General features: G+C 44.8%; 1 protein-coding gene across 14 annotated transcripts in view; it reads left to right on the top strand.

Moving 5' to 3' along the window:
* The window catches only part of LOC128334349 (cadherin-8), a 374,299-nt gene extending 359,460 nt beyond the window's left edge, over positions 1-14,839 (top strand). For 9 of the 14 annotated variants that reach the window (XM_053271066.1, XM_053271067.1, XM_053271068.1 and 6 more), the window contains 2 exons: positions 8,647-8,898; positions 12,720-14,839. In XM_053271066.1, coding sequence (XP_053127041.1) covers positions 8,647-8,898; positions 12,720-13,213 — 746 coding nt within the window. In that variant the 3' untranslated portion in view covers positions 13,214-14,839. Of the gene's footprint in view, positions 1-8,646; positions 8,899-12,719 lie in introns of those variants that run through there. The other 5 variants (XR_008311263.1, XM_053271069.1, XR_008311262.1 and 2 more) reach the window with 5 other exon arrangements.
* Positions 14,840-19,260: the final 4,421 nt, after the last annotated feature.

Raw genomic sequence — 19,260 nt, 5'->3', positions numbered from 1 at the left:
AACCTTGGAAAAGCCTCTGCCCGTCTGTGAAGATGATACTGAGCTAGAAAGACCAACGGTCTGACTCAGTATATGGCAGCTTCCTATGTTCCTATGTTCCTTTGTATTGCAGGGCAGCAGTGAAATATCTATGGCAATAGGGAAACTTCCATATCCCCATGGGTATGAAGCCTGCAGGTGCAGATCTGATGTAGTAGAAATGTTACACTGGGTAGAATGTCAACCAGAAAATGCAACTTTAATAGTCGCATATTGCCGGGGAGCATAGCATATAAGAAACTTATTTGGGGGCAAACAAAACAAACAGGAAACTGGAAGCATTTGTTTGCCAGGTTAATGTCAGTACACCGATAACCACACTTGCAGAGTAGATGTTGGTTAACAATCAGATCTATGGAGAAAAATGGCCTCTTCCAACAACTTATACCAGCAGTCATGAGCGCAGTGGTGTGGTCCCAGTGTGATATGCCCAAACCAACCCTTCAGTCTTCAGGAGGACACAGGTGGATAAAAAATTATGGCAAATACGTTGCCCCTGCAATGCTACTGCATGCACCCCTGAATCAGTCTTGCAGATTTTAAAAATGCTCCTGTATTAAGAAAGAAGGCCTGGCCTACAATGTATTGAGATGTATGCAGTGTAGATGGATTTTTTCAATAGCCGGTCACCAGTTCTGCTGTATCTAATAAATAGTAATAAACCCTCAAACACTTTCGTGCAGTGGCAGGCCCTTTGGGATGTTGCTGCCGGCCCGAGCTTGTCACAGGCCCAGCGGTTTTGGCCCAGCGGTTTTGCCCCACCCAGTCCACTGAAGCACAAGGCTGATGGGAAGTTCTGATTGTCTGAAAGCTCTGGGAGGGTGGGGCAAGCCAGCCACTCATCTTTGCACCTGCCTTGCTCCCTCTTTGGCATGCAAACTGTGTCCTCCTGGGCGCTTTCCAGATTAGAACCTGCAATGGGGTCATGTCGTATCTCAGAAGTGGGCTTCCACACACACACCACAGTCCCTACACGGACAGCAGGGTGCTGTTCACATTTCCAATGCCTTGTTTCAAATTTTAATTGCGGCAATATATTTATTTATTTATTTATTTATTTATTTATTTATTTAACTAACACATTTTTATACCACCCAAAACACAAGTTCTCTGGGCGGTTTACAACAAAACAATAAAAACAACCAATAAAAAGATTAAAAGATTTCAACAATTAAAATTTTATATGTTAAAACTATTAAAACACAATTAAAACAATATCTAATTAAAAGCCTGAGTGAACAAATGCATCTTGACTGCCTTTTAAATAGTTGTCAGAGATGGGAGGCTCTTATTTCAGCAGGAAGTGTGTTCCAGAGCCTTGGGGCAACAATGGAGAAGGCCCGTCCCTTCTTCATATAGATCTAGGACGTCATATATCCGGTGTAAGGAAGTTGCTGTTTTTTCAAGTTGTTAATTCCCGTGAGACTGCTCCCCCTGCTGTTTACGTTTTGAATGTGACTTGCCTGAATGGAGGCATTTTGCTGCTGTTGAGCAGCTAGGCTGGAAAGCACCCTGTGGGTTTTTGCTGGTCATCCCATTTGTGGCCAGATAGGAATATTTGGCTCCCATAAATTGGCATGTTTGGGAGGCCTTTTTTTGCCAAGTGAGACCTGATAACTAGCATGGAGAAAACAAGCAGTTTGTGTTTGCTGACCTGAAGACCACTCAGAATAATACTCGCAGTTTGACTTCAGTATGTTGTGTTATTTCAACAGAATTCTCTTACAAGTATGATGGCTCAGAGCTTACATACATAAGAAGCTAAGTGAGCTCACGGTGGGATTACTTTATATTCTCCCCTTCAAGTTATTTACTAATCCATAACACAAAAACAGTTGTCGACAAGGCAACAGGAAGACTGAATTATATTTTCATTCTGTGAGCAACAAAACTGGATTCCTGAACAAAACTGCACTCTTTTTTCATCCTCTTGGACCTGATATGGAAATGCTGAAGCAGTTTCCCAAAGGTGCTAAAAGGTTTGCGGATGGAATTTTGAGGGGGTGAGAAATATATGAAAATTCATTGTAAAATACCGAGGGTTCATCTACTGTTAGGTGGTAGTGGGAGTAAGTGCCTGTTTGGGGTTGTGTGTTTTTTTATTAACAGTTTGAAAAAATTAGGTGGCAGTGAGGCATGAATTTTGAGCTCTGTTCAAACATTATGTTGTATATGTGTTTTGGTGTCTGTTTTTGTGTGAATGACTGTACGGTAAAAGTAAAGTGTGCCATCAAGTCGATTTTGACTCCTGGTACTCACAGAGCAATGTGGTTTTCACTTGGTAGGATACAGGAGGGGTTTACCATTGCCTCCTCCCATGCAGTATGAGATGATGCCTTTCAGCATCTTCCTATATCGCTGCTGCCTGATATAGGTGTTTTCCCATAGTCTGGGAAACATACTAGTGGTTATTCGAACCGGCAACCTTCTGCTTGTTAGTCAAGCATTTCCCTGCTGCGCCACTTAAGGTGCCTCTGTGAATGATTGTACATGTGCTCATTTTAAAAGTCAGCCTGAGTACAGTTCTTTCAAATGCATGTAGTACTAGTAACAGTAGCAGCAGTAGCCACAGCAGGATTTCCAAACTCTAAAAGCTGTTTGACAGGGGAACAGTCTGCCTTGTGCAGTGGTAGGATCTCCTTCACTGAAGGTTTTCAGGTTCCTGCACTGAGCAGGAGTTTGGTCTAAAAACCCTTACAAAAACCATTCCCAACCCTAAAATTCTAGGATTCTACATAAGTTCAGCATCACGAGTGAATAACTACATATGTGTGCATATCTGTACATATGCTCACTGTACACAGATTACTGTACGATACTATGCTACTAATATTTATATACCACTTTTCAACAAAAGTTTGCAAAGTGGTTTACATAGAATAATAAATAAATATGTAATCAGATGGCTCCCTGTCCCCAAAGGCTCACAGTCTAAAAAGAAACATCAGGTAGACACGAACAACAGCCATTGGAAGGATGCTGTGCTGGGGTTGGAGAGGGCCATTCTACGTGTGAATAGGGCTATGATGTTCAATGTGTGAATAGGGCTCAGAACAATTCTGAGTGGACTGCAGCTTCCAGAAGGACTAGATCTTGTTGTACAGGAACAGATATAAACATTTTCCTAACAGTCTCCAGCAGAGGTGCTCCAGCCCATGGCCTCCAAGGTCCGAGGAGCCTCCAAATCAGGGATTCTCAACATTGGGTTCCCAGATATTTTTGGACTTCAACTCCCATAATCCCGAACCAAAGGCCACTGGGACTGGGGATTGTGGGAGTTGAAGTCCAAAAACATCTGGACTCCCACCATTGAGAATCCCTGTTCCAAATGGCTGGAGGGCCTCCTGGAGCCACCCCCTGTCCGCCACGCCGCTGTCCTGCTATGCCGAACCTTCATTTTTTTAAAAAATCCAGCTGCCATGCAGCTGAGGGGTGGCCGGAGTGACTTCACATGCTTGCAGATCTCAACTGCACAGGCACGCCTTGCAGTTAGTAAGAGTTGCTGGGGCAAACGTACAGGCTCAGTGCTCTCTAGCCACTGCCGGGGGGTGGAGGAGATTGCTGGGCTCACCTCCGGCAGCCACCCCTTAGCCATGTGGCGGCTGAAATTTGTTTTTAAAAAAACACACAGAAGTTCAGGATGGCAGGAGGCCCCCTCAGAGTAGGTTTAGGGGGGCCTCATGATGGGGGAGGTGGCTCACCATGGGAGTGGTCCAGGCACCATTATTACCTAGGTGTGCCCCTGGTTTCCAGAGGCTGCCTCACAGGAACATAGGAAGCTGCCTTCTACCAAGTCAGTCCATTGGTTGATCTAGCTCAGTATTGTCTACACAGACTGGCAGAAGCTTCTCCAAGGTTTCAGACAGGAATCTCTCTCAGCCCTATCTTGGAGATGCTGCCAGGGAGGGAACTTGAAACCTAGATGCTCTTCCCAGAGCAGCTCCATCCCCTAAGGGGAATCTCTTACAGTGCTCACACATCATGTCTCCCATTCATAAGCAACCAGGGTGGACTCTGCTTAGCTAAGGGGACAAGTCATGCTTGCTACCACAAGACCAGCTCTCCTCCTGGAACTCAAGAGAAAGAAACTAGAACCAAAAAAATCAATGGAAAAGGGAGGCAGTGGAATCCCTAGTTAAGCCCTAGTTGTTGTTGGGCTGTCATAGGTCTTGAAGAATAGAATTTGTTTTCCCTTTCTCTTATTTTAGTTGAAGAAATGAAATATGTTAATCTGAATTGGCATGCTGTACACATGCATGACAGTATGACTCAAAATAGTCTTCTGACTGAAGCCATAAAGAACTCCAGTGACTCATTAAGTATGCAAATGAATCAAATTGTTACATTTCTGCAGTGCATTCTGACACACACTGAATTGCTAATAGAAGAAAGGGGGCGTTTGGGATGTTGGGTGCCAGTAATCTAGGGTTACTTAATGTAATACAAAAATCTTATATATTATGTTTGTGGGAGAGTGAATTGAGTAATTACCTGTAAGATCTTTAGTAATCTGATTTGTTACTAACACATAGTGGGTTATATTAAACAGAACCAACATTTACTCTGGGCCAGAGTTTGAAGCATTGCCGGTATTTTAAGTGGAAGTCAGGCCTCTGTAACTTCAGCTATTGTGCAGGTTAAATGGTGATTGGCTTAGTGATGTCAACTGTGCCCTTGAGCTGTGAGTAAAAGGTAAAGCGTCATGATGTAAAAACAGAAGGAATTATCAGTTAATGATGGGGGGACACAAATCATCCCATTGTCCCCCATGGGTGGGTCATAGGGGCACCAAAATGGGTTGGGTGGTAGGACATGATGGGTGCTACCTACCACCCAACCCCCAAAAGAAATGGGCAAGCATGTGATTTTTTTAAACTTTCTTTTTAAAAAACCATAGGATCCTATGGGAGTTTAGGTTTATCAAAATCAATAGCTTGCCCACTTGCCCATTTCTTTTGTGGGTTGGGTGGTAGGGTAGGTAGCACCCATCATGCCATACCGCTCAACCCACTTTGGTGTCCCTACAACCTATCCATGGGGGATAGTGGGGTGATTTGAGTTCACCATTGTTCCCTATGGATAAAACCAGCAGAGTGCATACATTTTGCAACTCTACCTTGAAGAAAAAACACTGCAGAACAGAATCACACTCCGTTCCTCCCAACAATACAACACATTTTGCCAAAAACCATCCAAAGATGGCCAAAAAATAATCACTGACCCAGAATCCACTGCCAGCCACAGTGCCTGTGCCGCTGTAGTATCATTGGCACAAATTGCTCTCTCACACAAATATGACTCTGCCCTCACTGTGTGATGGGGCAAGGTTTAAATCAAAGCACCTAAGGGAGGGAGTGATCAACCTTTATAAACATGAGCATCATGTGGGGAAAGTGGATAGGTCAGATCCCCACCACCACACACATACAATGAGTGTCATGGCCCAGACCTCTGAGTCAGAAGAGTCAGAGGAGGAGCGGGAGGTCTTGGTTGGGAGAGCATGCTCAGAAGCACAGCAGGAGGATTTGGCTGTGAGAACTGACTCTGAAGCTGAGGTTGAACGGCAGCATTCAGAGGAATCTGGACAGCTGGCAGAGATGAGGGCTGAGGAGACTGATCAGGAGGAAGCTGGAATTTCACTTGTGTTAAGAAGACGTCTCCAGAGAAAGGCTCAGTGGGAGACACGCAGGCGCAAGATCTCACAGGAGAGGAAATAGAAATGCTGAGTCAGGAAAGCCTGATTGGCTGCGGTTATCTTGAGCCCTATATTAAGCAGACGCTGTTCCTGGGACAGTACTGTCAGCAACATTACCTTCCGCAGACAGTGTTCCTCGTACTTAGAATCATTCAACCTTTCTTGTTTCAGCCTGTCCTTGTTCTGTTCATTCCTTGCTCCTTCATTTTAGTTATTACTCAGTTATCGTAGAGGGGGGTACCTAGTTTAGTTTCAAGGGACTTTATTTTGTTTATACTACTTTATCTTTGTGAGTCATTCTTTGCTTTTGTTCGTGCAGCTAAGCTGCTACTCTTATCTCCAGAATTTCTATTTGACTCACAGAAGTAGAGCTGAAGGGATTGTAAATCCTGTCACTACAGCCCCTGCCACGAGATTTACGACAATGAGGCTATTCCCAAGATCACTGGAAAGCCGGGCCAAGGGAGCTTAGCCCGGCTTTCCAGTGATCGTGGGAACCACGGGGCTCATTGGCAAGCCCGGTGCTGCACTGCAGCACACAGTGACACATGAGTAGACCCTCAACCAGGAGGCTACAAGCAGCCTCCCAGTATCGGGGATCCTCCGAGAATGCCCCATGCACTTGCGTGCGGCATCCTGGGACTTCCTGGGGCTGAGTGGCCCCTGATCCCCACAGCCCCACCTGCTCCGTGACGGAACTGGTAGTAGTGTGGGTGGCCAATCCGGCTGCCCAGGGCTGCACGACTTCTCGTCTGCAGAGAGAGTGGGCTAAGCCTGCTCTTCCTGCAGAACCCTCCCAGGCTCTACACGCAGATTTTGTGTAGCACCTCAATATATAACACCAGAGTTTACAGTAATGTAATTGATTGGCAGAAAATTCAGGAAAAACAAAAGGAAGGACATAATTATTCTATGAATACACTGGCAAAGTTTGTGGTGTTGGTCACTAGCCTAAGTGGCTTTAAAAGGATATTAGACACATTCATGGAGGATAAGTCTACCAATAGCCACTAGTCATGGTGGCGATATGTTTCCTCTCGGTCCTTGGTCTCAATTTCTGTCCATGCTTGGATGTGGGTGAATAGAGAATAAGTGGGCTACCCTTCTTATCCTTCTTACTCTTTTTTCTACTCCTAACTACCACAGAGCTTTCTCATTGGCAAGATTTGATGTCCTCCCTTCAGCATTTTTATAAAGGTGTTTCTATAAAATCACCTACAGTTCAGTTCTGTCCAGATGGTGGAAGGACAGTTGAGACATTGGGGAGGAAGTCTTAGAGGAACCCCAATTCTCCCCTTATTACCTTCCTTTATAGGACATACTGAAGAGTCTTACTTATTTTTTGTTATTGGATAATCATCCAGAAATAACATTAAATGTTTCTAAGTTCTGTGCAGCTGCATGTAAGATACATCAATAATTTATTCAAGCTCTCTCCAAGTGAGATTTCAGTTTTCAACCTGTGATTGGAAGCTATTGTGTTTTTTTCTTATTGGTCAAGGACCGTAATAATGAACTTTGATTTTGACTATATGCAGTGAGCTTCTTTACATGGAGGACCACCCAAGGCAAACAACAGAGGAGGCTGATGTCTTCATGTCCCACTTCTCAGATTCCTAAATACACTTGCTAATACACAAAGACACACCATTGAAAGCAGTGGCTCTATTCTGCTGCCAGAGAAGCCAGGGGTCTTCTCCGGCAGCGTGGAGGGTCGGGTGGCCAGGACATGTTGTCCACACCCCGAACTGCTTTATGAGTGCATTATGAGGATTCCCATAATGTGTGAACACGCGGTGCATTATGGGGATTTCAACCTGATGCCGGTCGGGAGCCCCACAGTCTCCACCCCCCCTCAAAAAAAATGGGGCTGGTCAAGAGGCAGGGCTCTTTGGTGGGTTTGCCTCCATGCCGCCAACAGCAGCTACTCGGCTACGCGACTGCCACGGGTTCACATGTGCAGGCAAGAGCAGGCTTCGCTGCCTTGGCCCACTCTTGGCTGTGCGTGTGAACAGCCTCATGGTATGACTTCCCAACTTGTGTGTCAATATTTAATTTTTTTTAACACAGGTTCTGTTGCAGATCCAATTGTGTGTCAGTTTGTGTTCTCCTTAAGGTAGATATTCTGCTAAATGACCTAAGAACAAAAGGGATTTATTTTGTGGATCCTTTTTTCTCTAAGGTTGATAATGTTTCCGTGTGTGTGTGTGTGTGTGTGTGTGTGTGTGTGTGTGTGTGTGTAGTTCTCTCAAGTATTGCTGAAAGTCATTTGTTGCCATTTGATCCTACTGGGCACTTTCTTGATTACCCGCGTAACAGCAGCAAAATGCATCGGCTCGGGCAAATCACATCCAAAACAAATAGCAAAGCACCCAGCAGGGGGATCAGTCTCGCAAATACTAACAACCGGAAAATACAGTAACCTGTTTATGCCGGACATACGTTAAAAATGTTATAGCAGCAATTAAATCCGAAACAAGGCATCAGAAATGTGAACAGCACCCTGCTGTCAGCGTTGGGACTGCGGTGTTACAACACAGGAAGTGCAGAAGCACACTTTGGAGATACGTTGCGGCCCTCTTGCAGGGTCTAATCTGGAAAGGGCCCTGGTGATGGGATAGGCTGCATGAGTATTTACGAGTATTGGTCCTTGTGTCCGAGGTAGCATCCAGGTGTCATGGAAAATTTAATGTGAGTCACCACACCCAATAGGATGAGATGACATGAAGGATGACTGAGACAAACGAGGGGAAATGGTGGGAGAACAGCATTCACCTCAAGAGTCAAAAATGGCACTTTTCTATGTCCTAAAAAAAAAATCACAAAATGAGGCATGTGGTTTTAGCTCAGTTCTAGAACAAGCTAGTTTTGTTTTCTACCGTCTTTAAATATATATATTTTTTCACTTCCAGATAACACCCTTAATATTTTGACAAAACGGAATGGATTCAGCCGCCAGAAGCAAGAAGTCTACCTTCTTCCAATCATAATCAGTGATAGTGGGAATCCGCCAATGAGCAGCACCAGCACCCTCACTATTAAGGTCTGTGGTTGCAGCAGTGAGGGTATTGCTCAATCCTGCAATGCTGAAGCATATGTACTCCCTATTGGTCTCAGCATGGGAGCTTTAATAGCAATACTAGCCTGCATCATTTTGCTGCTAGGTATGTATTCCTCTGACCATCGGGAAAAATTCCAAATGGGGAGGGGTCATAGCTCCCAAATGGGGAAGGGCAATAGCTCAGAAATTTGCATGCAGAAGCTCTCAGGTTTCATCCCCAATATCTGTTAGAAGGATCAGATAGCAGGAACCTGGGGGTCGGGGGAGGAACCCCTTTGGCTTTGCAGAAGACACAAGCTGAATTTCTGTCAACATACCAGAAGTTTGGGTATTGCTCTTCCTGGCTTAGAGAACTTCTCGTCACATGTGGGAGTAGCTGTTAATGAAGTAAAGCTTGAATGCAATGATTTATTTATTTATTTATTTATTTATTTATTTATTTATTTATTTATTTGATTTCTGTACCACCCTTCCAAAAATGGCTCAGGGCAGTTTACATAGAGAAAGAATAAATAATAAGATGGCTCCCTGTCCCCAAAGGGCTCACAATCTAAAAAGAAAGGTAAGATAGACACCAGCAACAGTCACTGGAGGTACTGTTTTGGGGGTGGATAGGGCCAGTTACTCTCCCCCTGCTATATAAAGAGAATCACCACATTAAAAGGTGCCTCTTTGCCAATTCAGCAGGGGAGGTATTACTGAGCAAATGAGTTGTTAACTGGTCCAATTGATTGGTTATGACTTTCAAACCAATGTGCTTAAAATTGGGATTGCTAGGAATAGATTTTTTAAAGCGAGCAATTGTTGAATTCACCGAATGCATAATGTCATCTTCATCATCATCATCATCATCATCATCATCATCATCATCATCACCACCACCACCACCACCACCACCACCAGCACCACAGCTCTAACCATGGCTGATGTTTCACAAATAGACTAGCTGGCAAATAGCCATGTTGCACTTGAACATGACAGAAACAGAACCTAAAAAGGTAAAAGTAAAGGGTGCCATCAAGTCAGTGTCGACTCCTGGTGACCACAGAACCCTCTGGTTGTCTTTGGTATACAGGAGGGGTTTACCATTGACTCCTCCAACGCAGTATGAGATGATGCCTTTCCGCATATTCCCATATCGCTGCTGCCTGATATAGGTGTTTCCCATAGTCTGGGAAACATACCAGCAGGGATTCAAACCAGCAACATCTGACTTGCTAGTCAAGTTATTTCCCTGCTGTGCCATTCGGTGGCTTGAGTATGACAATTGAGCCCTTTTGCTTTGCTGCTCGGCTCCACGGCTCCTCGGCTCAATTGCTGACAGCCGTTTGTTGCCTAGCTCCGAGCTACTTGTGCCCATTCACTTCACTGAAGGATGTGGCCATGCAAGCACAAAACGTTATAGACATCGAGCTCCTCCCTCCATTGAGGGGAATTGTGCTTTCCCCTCGAGGAAGGCAGGGGGCTAGCTGCCCAGGCATAGTGGGCATCATTCCATGTTTAAGAAGCAACATTGTGTCAAGAGACTGTTAAACATTTACCTCAAGGGGAAAATCAGAAATTAAAGTGAGTTGAGAAGAAAGGCTAGTCAAACAGTACTGTCCATTTGATTGTTTCATCATATACAGGATAACCTTGTTATAAGTGGATGTCACGGTGCCATGTTACCTGGTTGCTTGGGTGGCCGTGTGGAGTCTGGAGAAGGGCATGGCATCCCTCCTGTGGGGCTTTCGTTCCCTTCAGGGGATGGTAGGGATGAGAAGGGCCCAGGCTGGTTGGATCCTAGTGGGGTTGAGAAGGCATTGCAGGGAGAGCTGCTGGAAACAGCTCTAGGGAGACTGCTAGGTTGTGTGGGGCAAGAAACGGGAAGCCAGGTCAGGAAGGGGGCGGGGCTGGAAGTAGGCTTTAAGCCCTGTCAGCTCTGCACTGGGGTATTTAAAGACAAGGCAGCTGATGATGACGAGCTGCTTCTGAGTATGGGAGCCAGGAGTTCTCCAGGAGAGGGCACTGGCTGAATAAGGTAAACCAGGAGGAGGACTCTGGTGACAAACTAACCTCCTCCCCTGGCTGTTCCTGAGGCTGGCCATTTTGTGTACTTACCCAATCATTCTGGAGTTTATGAAGGGCTAGGAGCCCACCTTGTCCCCTGGGAGTCTCACAGTGGATTCTGTATCCATGGTTTCACACATTCACAGGTGTCTAATTGACACAGAGTTTCAATATCCACAGATATGAAAGGGTTAAAACCTACATGTCTGCAGCTCCTAGAGGAGACTGCGGAGGTTACTTCCAGCCACCATATTGTCCGCAGGAGCCATTTTGTGGCTCATTTCAGCAAAGAAATGGAGAATATCTGCTATTTGGGGGACTGTTTTGGACTTGGGGGCATTTGGGGGGCATTGCTGGATGCCAGGAGACCCACGGAGCATGGTAGGGCACTTTATTTGACTCGCTTGGTGCATGGTTGGTGTTTTTTTTGGGAACCTAACCCTGAGTTCCCATAGACTCAATTACTGAGTTACTGAGTTCCCATAGACTCAATCCACGGTTTTGTTATACAGTTTCTACACAGGTGGACCCCATTATCCACGGTGGTTCCGTTCCCACAGCATAGGAACAGAACCCCCATGGATAATGAGGCCCCCCGTATAGAACTGCAAATAACTTTAGGACTGACTAAAGAAAGTATTTCCCCTCATAACATATCCTTAATATTTGGAATTCATTGCCTGGAGGAACCCTTCCACGAGGCAAGGTGATTGTCTCAGGGGTGCAGAGGGTGGGGAGTGCCAGGCCACAGGCCTTCCCGGCTGTTTGCAGTCTTCACCCTTCCTCACCCCACATGGGGAGTTCATTCCCTTCTCCCCCACCCCACCGCCGAAACATGAGCTAGTGGCATAAGCCGAGTGTCTGTGGCCCAACACCACTGCCTTGGCAGCATGGCCTGAAAATGCTGAGCACTGGCCTACAGCTGGGGGGGGGGCATCATGTTGTCCTTTGCCCCAGGCAGCAAACTGTCTTGGAACACCCCTGTTCACTGTGACAAAAGTACCTTAAATGGTCGTAAAGAAGGATTCGATAAATCCGTGGAGTATAAATCTATTAGCTTGAATTATCTATTAGATGAATTGAAATCTATTAGCTGAATTGAACTTCTAGAGGCAGTATACATCTGAATGGTAGATAGTGCAATACAAAACAGAGGGAGGCTATTTGTAAGCTTCATGTTCTGTTTGTCACCTTCCCAGACATAGCTGGCTGTTAAAAACAGAATACGGGACCGATGGAACCTTGGTCTGAACCAGTATGGCAATGAGGTGCTTCACACAACAGGTATGAAGCGTGTGGTGTGAAGCGCCTCAGCAGCTGCTCGTAGCTGGGTAGCCAGATGGGCCACCCACATGGCTGCCGGCTCCGTCACGGATCCGGCCGGGGCTGAGGGGATCAGGGGCAACGCAGCCCGCGGAAGTTCCAGGATGCCCTACACGAGCACGCGGGGCATCCTGGAGAGACCCCTGAGCCCAGGAAGCTGCTTTCAACCTCCTAGTCGGGGGGTCTACTCATGTGCCGCCGCATGCTGCAGCGACACATGAGCAAAAAACACACAACAAGGTTAATGGAGTGATCGCTAACCCTAACAGAGTGAGGCTAGCTGCCAGGAGCTGGTTGCAGCACACAATCACCCACACGATCACCCACACGATCGCCCCAAAGCGGGCTGGGCTCCCTTAGCCCGCTTTGGGGCAATCATGGGAATAGCCTCAATGTCTTAACTACATCTGTAATCGGGTATCATTTCCCTTCTTTCTGAGGTTTTATCCACACCTCTTAGAAATAAATAGATTGTTACCCTTCAGGAAAATGTGCTTCTGCTATTAAGAGATGCTTTCAAAGGCTGATCTGCTTGTGATGTTTCCTTTGCAGTCATCGTGGTCCTGTTTGTCACACTGAGGAGACATAAAAATGAGCCTCTTATTATCAAAGACGATGAAGATGTCAGGGAAAACATCATCCGTTACGATGACGAAGGGGGTGGTGAAGAAGATACAGAAGCCTTTGACATTGCGACATTGCAGAACCCTGATGGGATAAATGGATTTTTGCCCCGCAAGGATATTAAGCCTGATCTTCAGTTTATGCCCAGACAGGGCTTAGCACCTGTTCCAAATGGTGTTGATGTTGACGAATTTATCAACGTAAGGCTCCACGAAGCTGATAATGACCCCACAGCTCCTCCATATGACTCAATTCAGATTTATGGGTATGAGGGAAGAGGCTCAGTCGCGGGTTCCCTGAGCTCTTTAGAATCTTCAACATCAGACTCAGACCAGAATTTTGACTACCTCAGTGAATGGGGGCCCCGCTTTAAAAGACTTGGGGAACTTTACTCAGTGGGCGAAAGCGACAAAGAAACTTGACAGTGGATTACAAACTCTCTTTTTTTTCACTCTTGACTCGAACACTGATGTAATATTCTAGGGCCACTGTTGTTAGTTATAACTAATGTGGCTTTTTGTTTTAGGGGCAACTTTAGCGCCAGTCATCTATAAAATCAACTACATTGTAATGTTGAACCAAAAAAAAAAGAGTACATAAATTAAAAAAAAATATATGTTAGGAGGTCTGAGTCTTGTGGAGTGTGAAGTTAAGTACGTAGAGTGTCTAGAAGTATTTGGATATTCTATATTCACATGACCACTCTGAAGACGGGGGTTTGGATCTTTGATTGTCCTCAACAAACTCACAGAAATGAAATTGAGAAGGTGCTTTTCTACATAATGGACTTAGGCGGAACATTGCTGATGAAGAGTATCTACTGACAATACATTTAGAGCTAATGGTTTATTTACACGTTGCCAACCAAGATCCCGCTACAAACAAACAAAAACAGAATGTTTAAAGCAATATCTGGTCGTCTTTGCAATGCTGAATAAAAAGGAGCATTGATAAAGTCTATTTTGGCCTCAACTGTGCAGTGACATTAAGTTGTACATAGGGTAATTGTTGGCCACAAAACCACAGACTGAATATCATCTCTAAGTATTGTGTCAAGCCTTAAAATATCCACATGTTTCTATTCTATTGACGGGACTCAAAATCTGTCATTGTGCAACAGTTCAAGAGTAGGGAAGGGATCCCTAGTTCTCTACTCTTTAAAAAAAATGGATTGTTTTCTAGAAGAATCATGCTCCTATCATCTACATTGTCTTCTATAAGGAAAGAAACAACCTGTGAAAGAGAATGGACTCACACATATGAAACAAAAGGTGACTTTATTGCTAAAGAACAAATTTATTTGTTTAATCCTTGAAATAAATATTTTATTGTTGTCCATTACTGCTTTTATTTATTATGATCGGTTAGTGATAAGGGTCTAAGGAAAGGGAACCGTCTGGATTATATCCATTGATAAAAGGTTAGAATCCATTCAATGTTGAATGAAATGTACATTTTGAAAACATACATGAGGAACATTAGCAGTAAAGGAGCTAATGCTGGCAGGGTGAAAATGTTCCTGGAAGAGAAAGGAAAAGAAATATTGGACTGCTTTATATTTTCTTCATTTTGTAACTGGTGTTTCAATACAAGCACAAACAGCTGGAAGCAACCTGGTTCATGTGAATATTTAAAAACTCTAGACTTTGAAAATTCCACACATTGCACCATAAAGTAAAACACGGTTATAGTTCTCCACTGTATTAGAAGAGAAACCAGTGTGTACATAATTTTCCTGCTTATGTTCTTAGCCTTTTCCACCCCTAGTATATTCATGGTTATGCACAGGGATCTTGCTCACGGAAAGAACAGCACTTAGAAGCTGGTGACATCCTCAATTTGTAATGCAAACTTATCATTTAGAGGTAGCAATTGTAAAATAAGATTGCGTATTACATGCAAATCATTTTTACTTTTTTCTATTTTGTTTTGATGCTATTGTTTTGTTTATTTACTCCATGTATTGTGTTCAGAAAACAACAACAACTCCTGTATTGTTTCCTATTTTGTGGAAATATATTTTTATAAATAACTTCTTTGTGATCACAGTTTCTTTTTGTTTTATCTGCATCTTACAGAGATCATTACCTGTGAATACCTTAATTCACTGATAGCTGCAGTTTCTTCTAAGCTTTTTCATTATTAATCAGTGGATGACTTGGCTTTGGCCATTACATGTATTTCCTGTTGATTTAGTAGGACCAGCAAGCAACAAACAAAAAATGGCAATTGGCTAAGATTGGCTAGAAGTAGTCAGTACCTGCCAGAGCCTTGTTTGTTTCCCAGTCCTATCATGGAGGCTATTTCTCCACTGCCCTGAATGGAGCAGTCTTTGACATCCATGGAGCTCTGTACAGAACAAGCACATTTCCTAGAAAATACTAGATGGTAGTGGCTGACCCACTGTGTGAAGGTCACAGGCATGTACACAAATTGCACAGATGCAGAAATGGTGCAAATGACATTATGCAAGACTAACCCCATTGGAAAAGGAGCTTACTCTTGTGTAACATCATTTGCACACACGCTGATGTACCGTTGTGCAGCATGTCAGCATTAAAAAAAAATTTTTTTCAAGCCCAAACCGGGGGGGGGGGACCCTAACAAACCAGCGAAACATGGGTGTGTCTTAAACTCTGCCTATAGCAGGCCTGCTCAGTTTAGGAACATAGGAAGCTGCCATATACTGAGTCAGACCGTAGGTTCATCTCGCTCAGTATTGTCTACACAGACTGGCAGCGGCTTCTCCAAGGTTGCAGGCAGGAATCTCTCTTAGCCCTATCTTGGAGATGCCAGGGAAAGAACTTGGAACCTATATGCTCTTTCCAGAGTGGCTCCATCCCCGGAGGGGAATATCTTATAGCGCTCACACATCTTGTCTCCCATTCATATGTAACCAGGGCAGACCCTGCTTAGCTAAGGGGACACGTCATGCTTGCTACCACAAGACCAACTCTCTTCCTCTTGGACCAGATCTCTTCCTCTTAGCCTCCCCCCCAGCTGTTTTTGGACTGCAGCTCCCATAATCCCCAGGCACAGTGGCCAATGGCCAAGAATTATGGAAGTTGTAGGCCAACATCTGCAGAAGGGCCAAAGCTGAGCAGCCCTGGCCTATAGGACATAGGTACATAGCAAGCTGCCATATACTGAATCACTGTTGGTCCATCTAGCTCAGTATTGTTTACTCAGATGTGTGATGCCAGAGAATGTATCTGGGGCATTGTGCACACAAAGCAGGTGCTCGACAGGTCCCGCTCCATTGCTGTTGCAGAATGGGACTTTTCTGCTCCAGTATGAAAATGCTCAAACACAATGGCACATTGCCTCAGGTATTTCCAATGGAGGAAGCATCTCACCAATGTGGTTGCATAGTTTTGAGACATACTCAGCAGTTGCTCCGGGACAGATTCCTGAAAGAAGGACCTGCCAGCGAAAACTAGAAACATTGGGTCGATATGGATATCTTTTGCTCCTTCAGGTCACAGTGAGGGGGAAAACCAGGCTAAAGGAGCCCAGCCCGTTTCCCCCCCCCCATTGTGAGAACCATCTGTCTCATGGGCGAGCACGGTGGTTCTCTGGTGGCAAGCCCACCAAAGTAGCCCTCCCCTTAAATGAGGTTAGCAGAGCTCGATCGTGAGTTGCCACAGCACGGCTCCGTGCCGCGGCAACTTGCGAGGAGACCCCCACCGGGAGGCTAAAACAAGCCTCCAGGACTTGGGGGTCTCCTAAGGATGCCCCATGCATTCGTGCAGGGCATTCTGGGACTTCCAGAGGTCAGGCAGCCCTCGATCCCTGCAGCCCCTACTAGCTCTGTGATGGAGCCAGTAGTCGTGTGGGTGGCCAATCCGGCTGCACAGGTTTCCGTGGATGATCGTCTGCAGGGAGAGTGGGCTAAGACTGCTTTCCCCAGCGAACCTCCCAGGCTCTACACACTGCTCATGTGTAGAGCCTTACTATCTCCCAAATTTGATACTATTTTAGTCTATTTGATCTATGTCACTAGTTTGGAGCAAAAAGATGAACATTCTGATTTATGGATGAAGTTATTGAGTGACTGACCTCTGCACGAGAGTATGGCAGTCTAGTAACATTGCATATGTGCCACTTGTATAAGTTGCATGAATGCAACATTTGAACACATTGCATTACATTTGAGTAACCCATTATTTCCAAAGGGCTTACCCTTGAGTACTGCAATTTGTGCATTCAGTGTTACTAGTCTGATGTTGTACTAAGCTGGAAGACAACATGTAAGCACTGTAAGATATTTCCCTTAGGGGATGGGGCCTTTCTGTAAAGGGCATCTTCATGCAGAAGGTTCCAAGTTCCCTCCCTGGAATCTCCAAGATGGGGCTGAGAGAGACTCCTGCCTGCTACCTTGGAGAAGCCGCTGCCAGTCTGTGTAGACCAGGGATTCTCAATGTTGGGTCCCCAGATGTTCTTGGATTTCAACTCCCATAGTCCCCAGCCCCAGTGGCCTATTGGACTTCAACTCCCATAATCCCCAACCAAAGGCCACTGGGGTTGGGGGTTATGGGAGCTGAAGTCCAAAAACATCTGGGTACCCAATGCTGAGAACCCCTGGTGTAGACAATACTGAGCTAGATGGACCAATGGTGTGACTCGGTATAAGGCAGCTTCCTATGTTCCTAGACTAATACACATGTGCAGTATGTCACACTTTGTTCCTAGACACACACAGCGACTGAAGTCAAATAGCTCCTATGAGTATGATATTTCTCCCTATAGTGCCCAACAGGTTTCCTTGAAGAGAAACTCTTCAGTCTATGACCTTCTGATTGCCTTTTTTGATTGAATGTGCCATTGGAGACCACAGCAGTATATCCTGTAATAAGATTTCCTCCTAAGAAATCCCATTGCCTGCACTGTAGGAGCATCAATACATGACAAAAATCTCATCAATGCCAGTCAAAAAGATACCAATAACCAGTATCAGCGGGTGTTGCTTTAAACTGTGCATTTATACAGCTCTTAAATAGAAAATATATACAACAGAATGGGGTTGGGGAGGAAAGCGCTAGTTCTATTCACAGTAGAAGGTAAGATGCAATCTGTTCCCGTTTTATCATACTGTATTTAATGGCAAATTGGTCACAATCTGTGGATGTTCTAATCCGCCCCAAGTGGGCAGGTTTTCACTAAATGCTGTTTTTATATTAGTTGTTTCTTACTGTTTCTTACTCTATATGCTGCCTCTCCCCAAAGCTTGAAAGAACAAGATGAGACACACATGTTACCAAGAGTAAAATCAGAATAAAGTTGTGTTATATAATAGCAATAGACCCAGATCATAATTGCTATAAATGCAGAAAAAATGTCAAGTTGGATCCAAAAATCCATAAAGAGAGAGAGAATAATGCTAGTGCAATCAAGACATGGGCAATCTAGTTAGCAACATGGAGATCAATGAGAAGCTTCACACAGCTGCCAGTAAGTTGCTGCCTGCATTTGCTCCCATGAGGCATGTCATGTGAACCCACCCAAGTCTGGTTCATAAGAACATAAGAACAGCCCTGCTGGATCAGGCTCAAGGCCCATCTAGTCCAGCATCCTGTTTCACACTGTGGCCCACCAGATGCCTCCAAGAAGCCCACAGGCAGGGAGTGAGGGCTTGCCCCCTCTCCTGCCGTTGCTCCCCTGCAACTGGTATTTTGTGGCATCTTGCCTCTGAAGCTGGAGGTGGCCTATAGCCACCAGACTAGTAGCCATTGATAGACCTGTCCTCCATGAATTTGTCTAAGCCCCTTTTAAAGCCATCCAAGTTCCTGGACCTTCTGCCTGATATTCTACCAGCTTGCTCCTTCCAATTTCAAATCTTGGTTCCAGGGTGGGGGTAGGTGTGTGTGAAGAAAGTCAATAGAAAGCATGTGAATGGGATTTCAATGGGTTAGGACCATATCAAGCTGCCTTCTACCGAGTCAGACCCTTGGTCCATATAGCTTAGTGTTGTCTACACTGACTGGCAGCGGCTTCTCCAAGGTGACAAGAAGGAGTCTCTCACAGATGCCAGGGGAAATGTAGATTGCTCCAAGCATACCACCACCTGCTCCTGATAAAACATTTTAAAAAACAAAAGTAATTTGGTCTTTTGAATATCATTTGATGTCTCAATAAAATTAGCTTGTAAAGTCATTTAAAAAAATTCCAAAGGGAGGAAATGAAAGCTTGTGATAAAGAGACCTTACTTGCTGGAATTGGAGATTTGGGCATAAATTGCTTCACATGATATCTGAATGCAGGTGTCTTGTGCTGTATCATCTTCAGAGAAGCACATCCCATTGGTATCCTGACGTGTCACCTGTCAATACAATTTTAAAGCACATTTGGGAGCCCAAAGCAGTAAAGAGGAAAAGTAAAACATATAAATAGTAAAGGAGAAGCAGACGAAGAATTTTAAAAGGGAGAACACTAGAGAAACTACAGTGATAGCCATTTACTATTTTTATTT

The sequence above is a fragment of the Hemicordylus capensis genome, chromosome 9 (assembly GCF_027244095.1).
Source record: "Hemicordylus capensis ecotype Gifberg chromosome 9, rHemCap1.1.pri, whole genome shotgun sequence".
NCBI classification, from domain to species: Eukaryota; Metazoa; Chordata; class Lepidosauria; order Squamata; family Cordylidae; genus Hemicordylus; species Hemicordylus capensis.
Note: the sequence above shows the minus strand (reverse complement) of the source record. Positions and strands in the feature narration are given on the sequence as shown.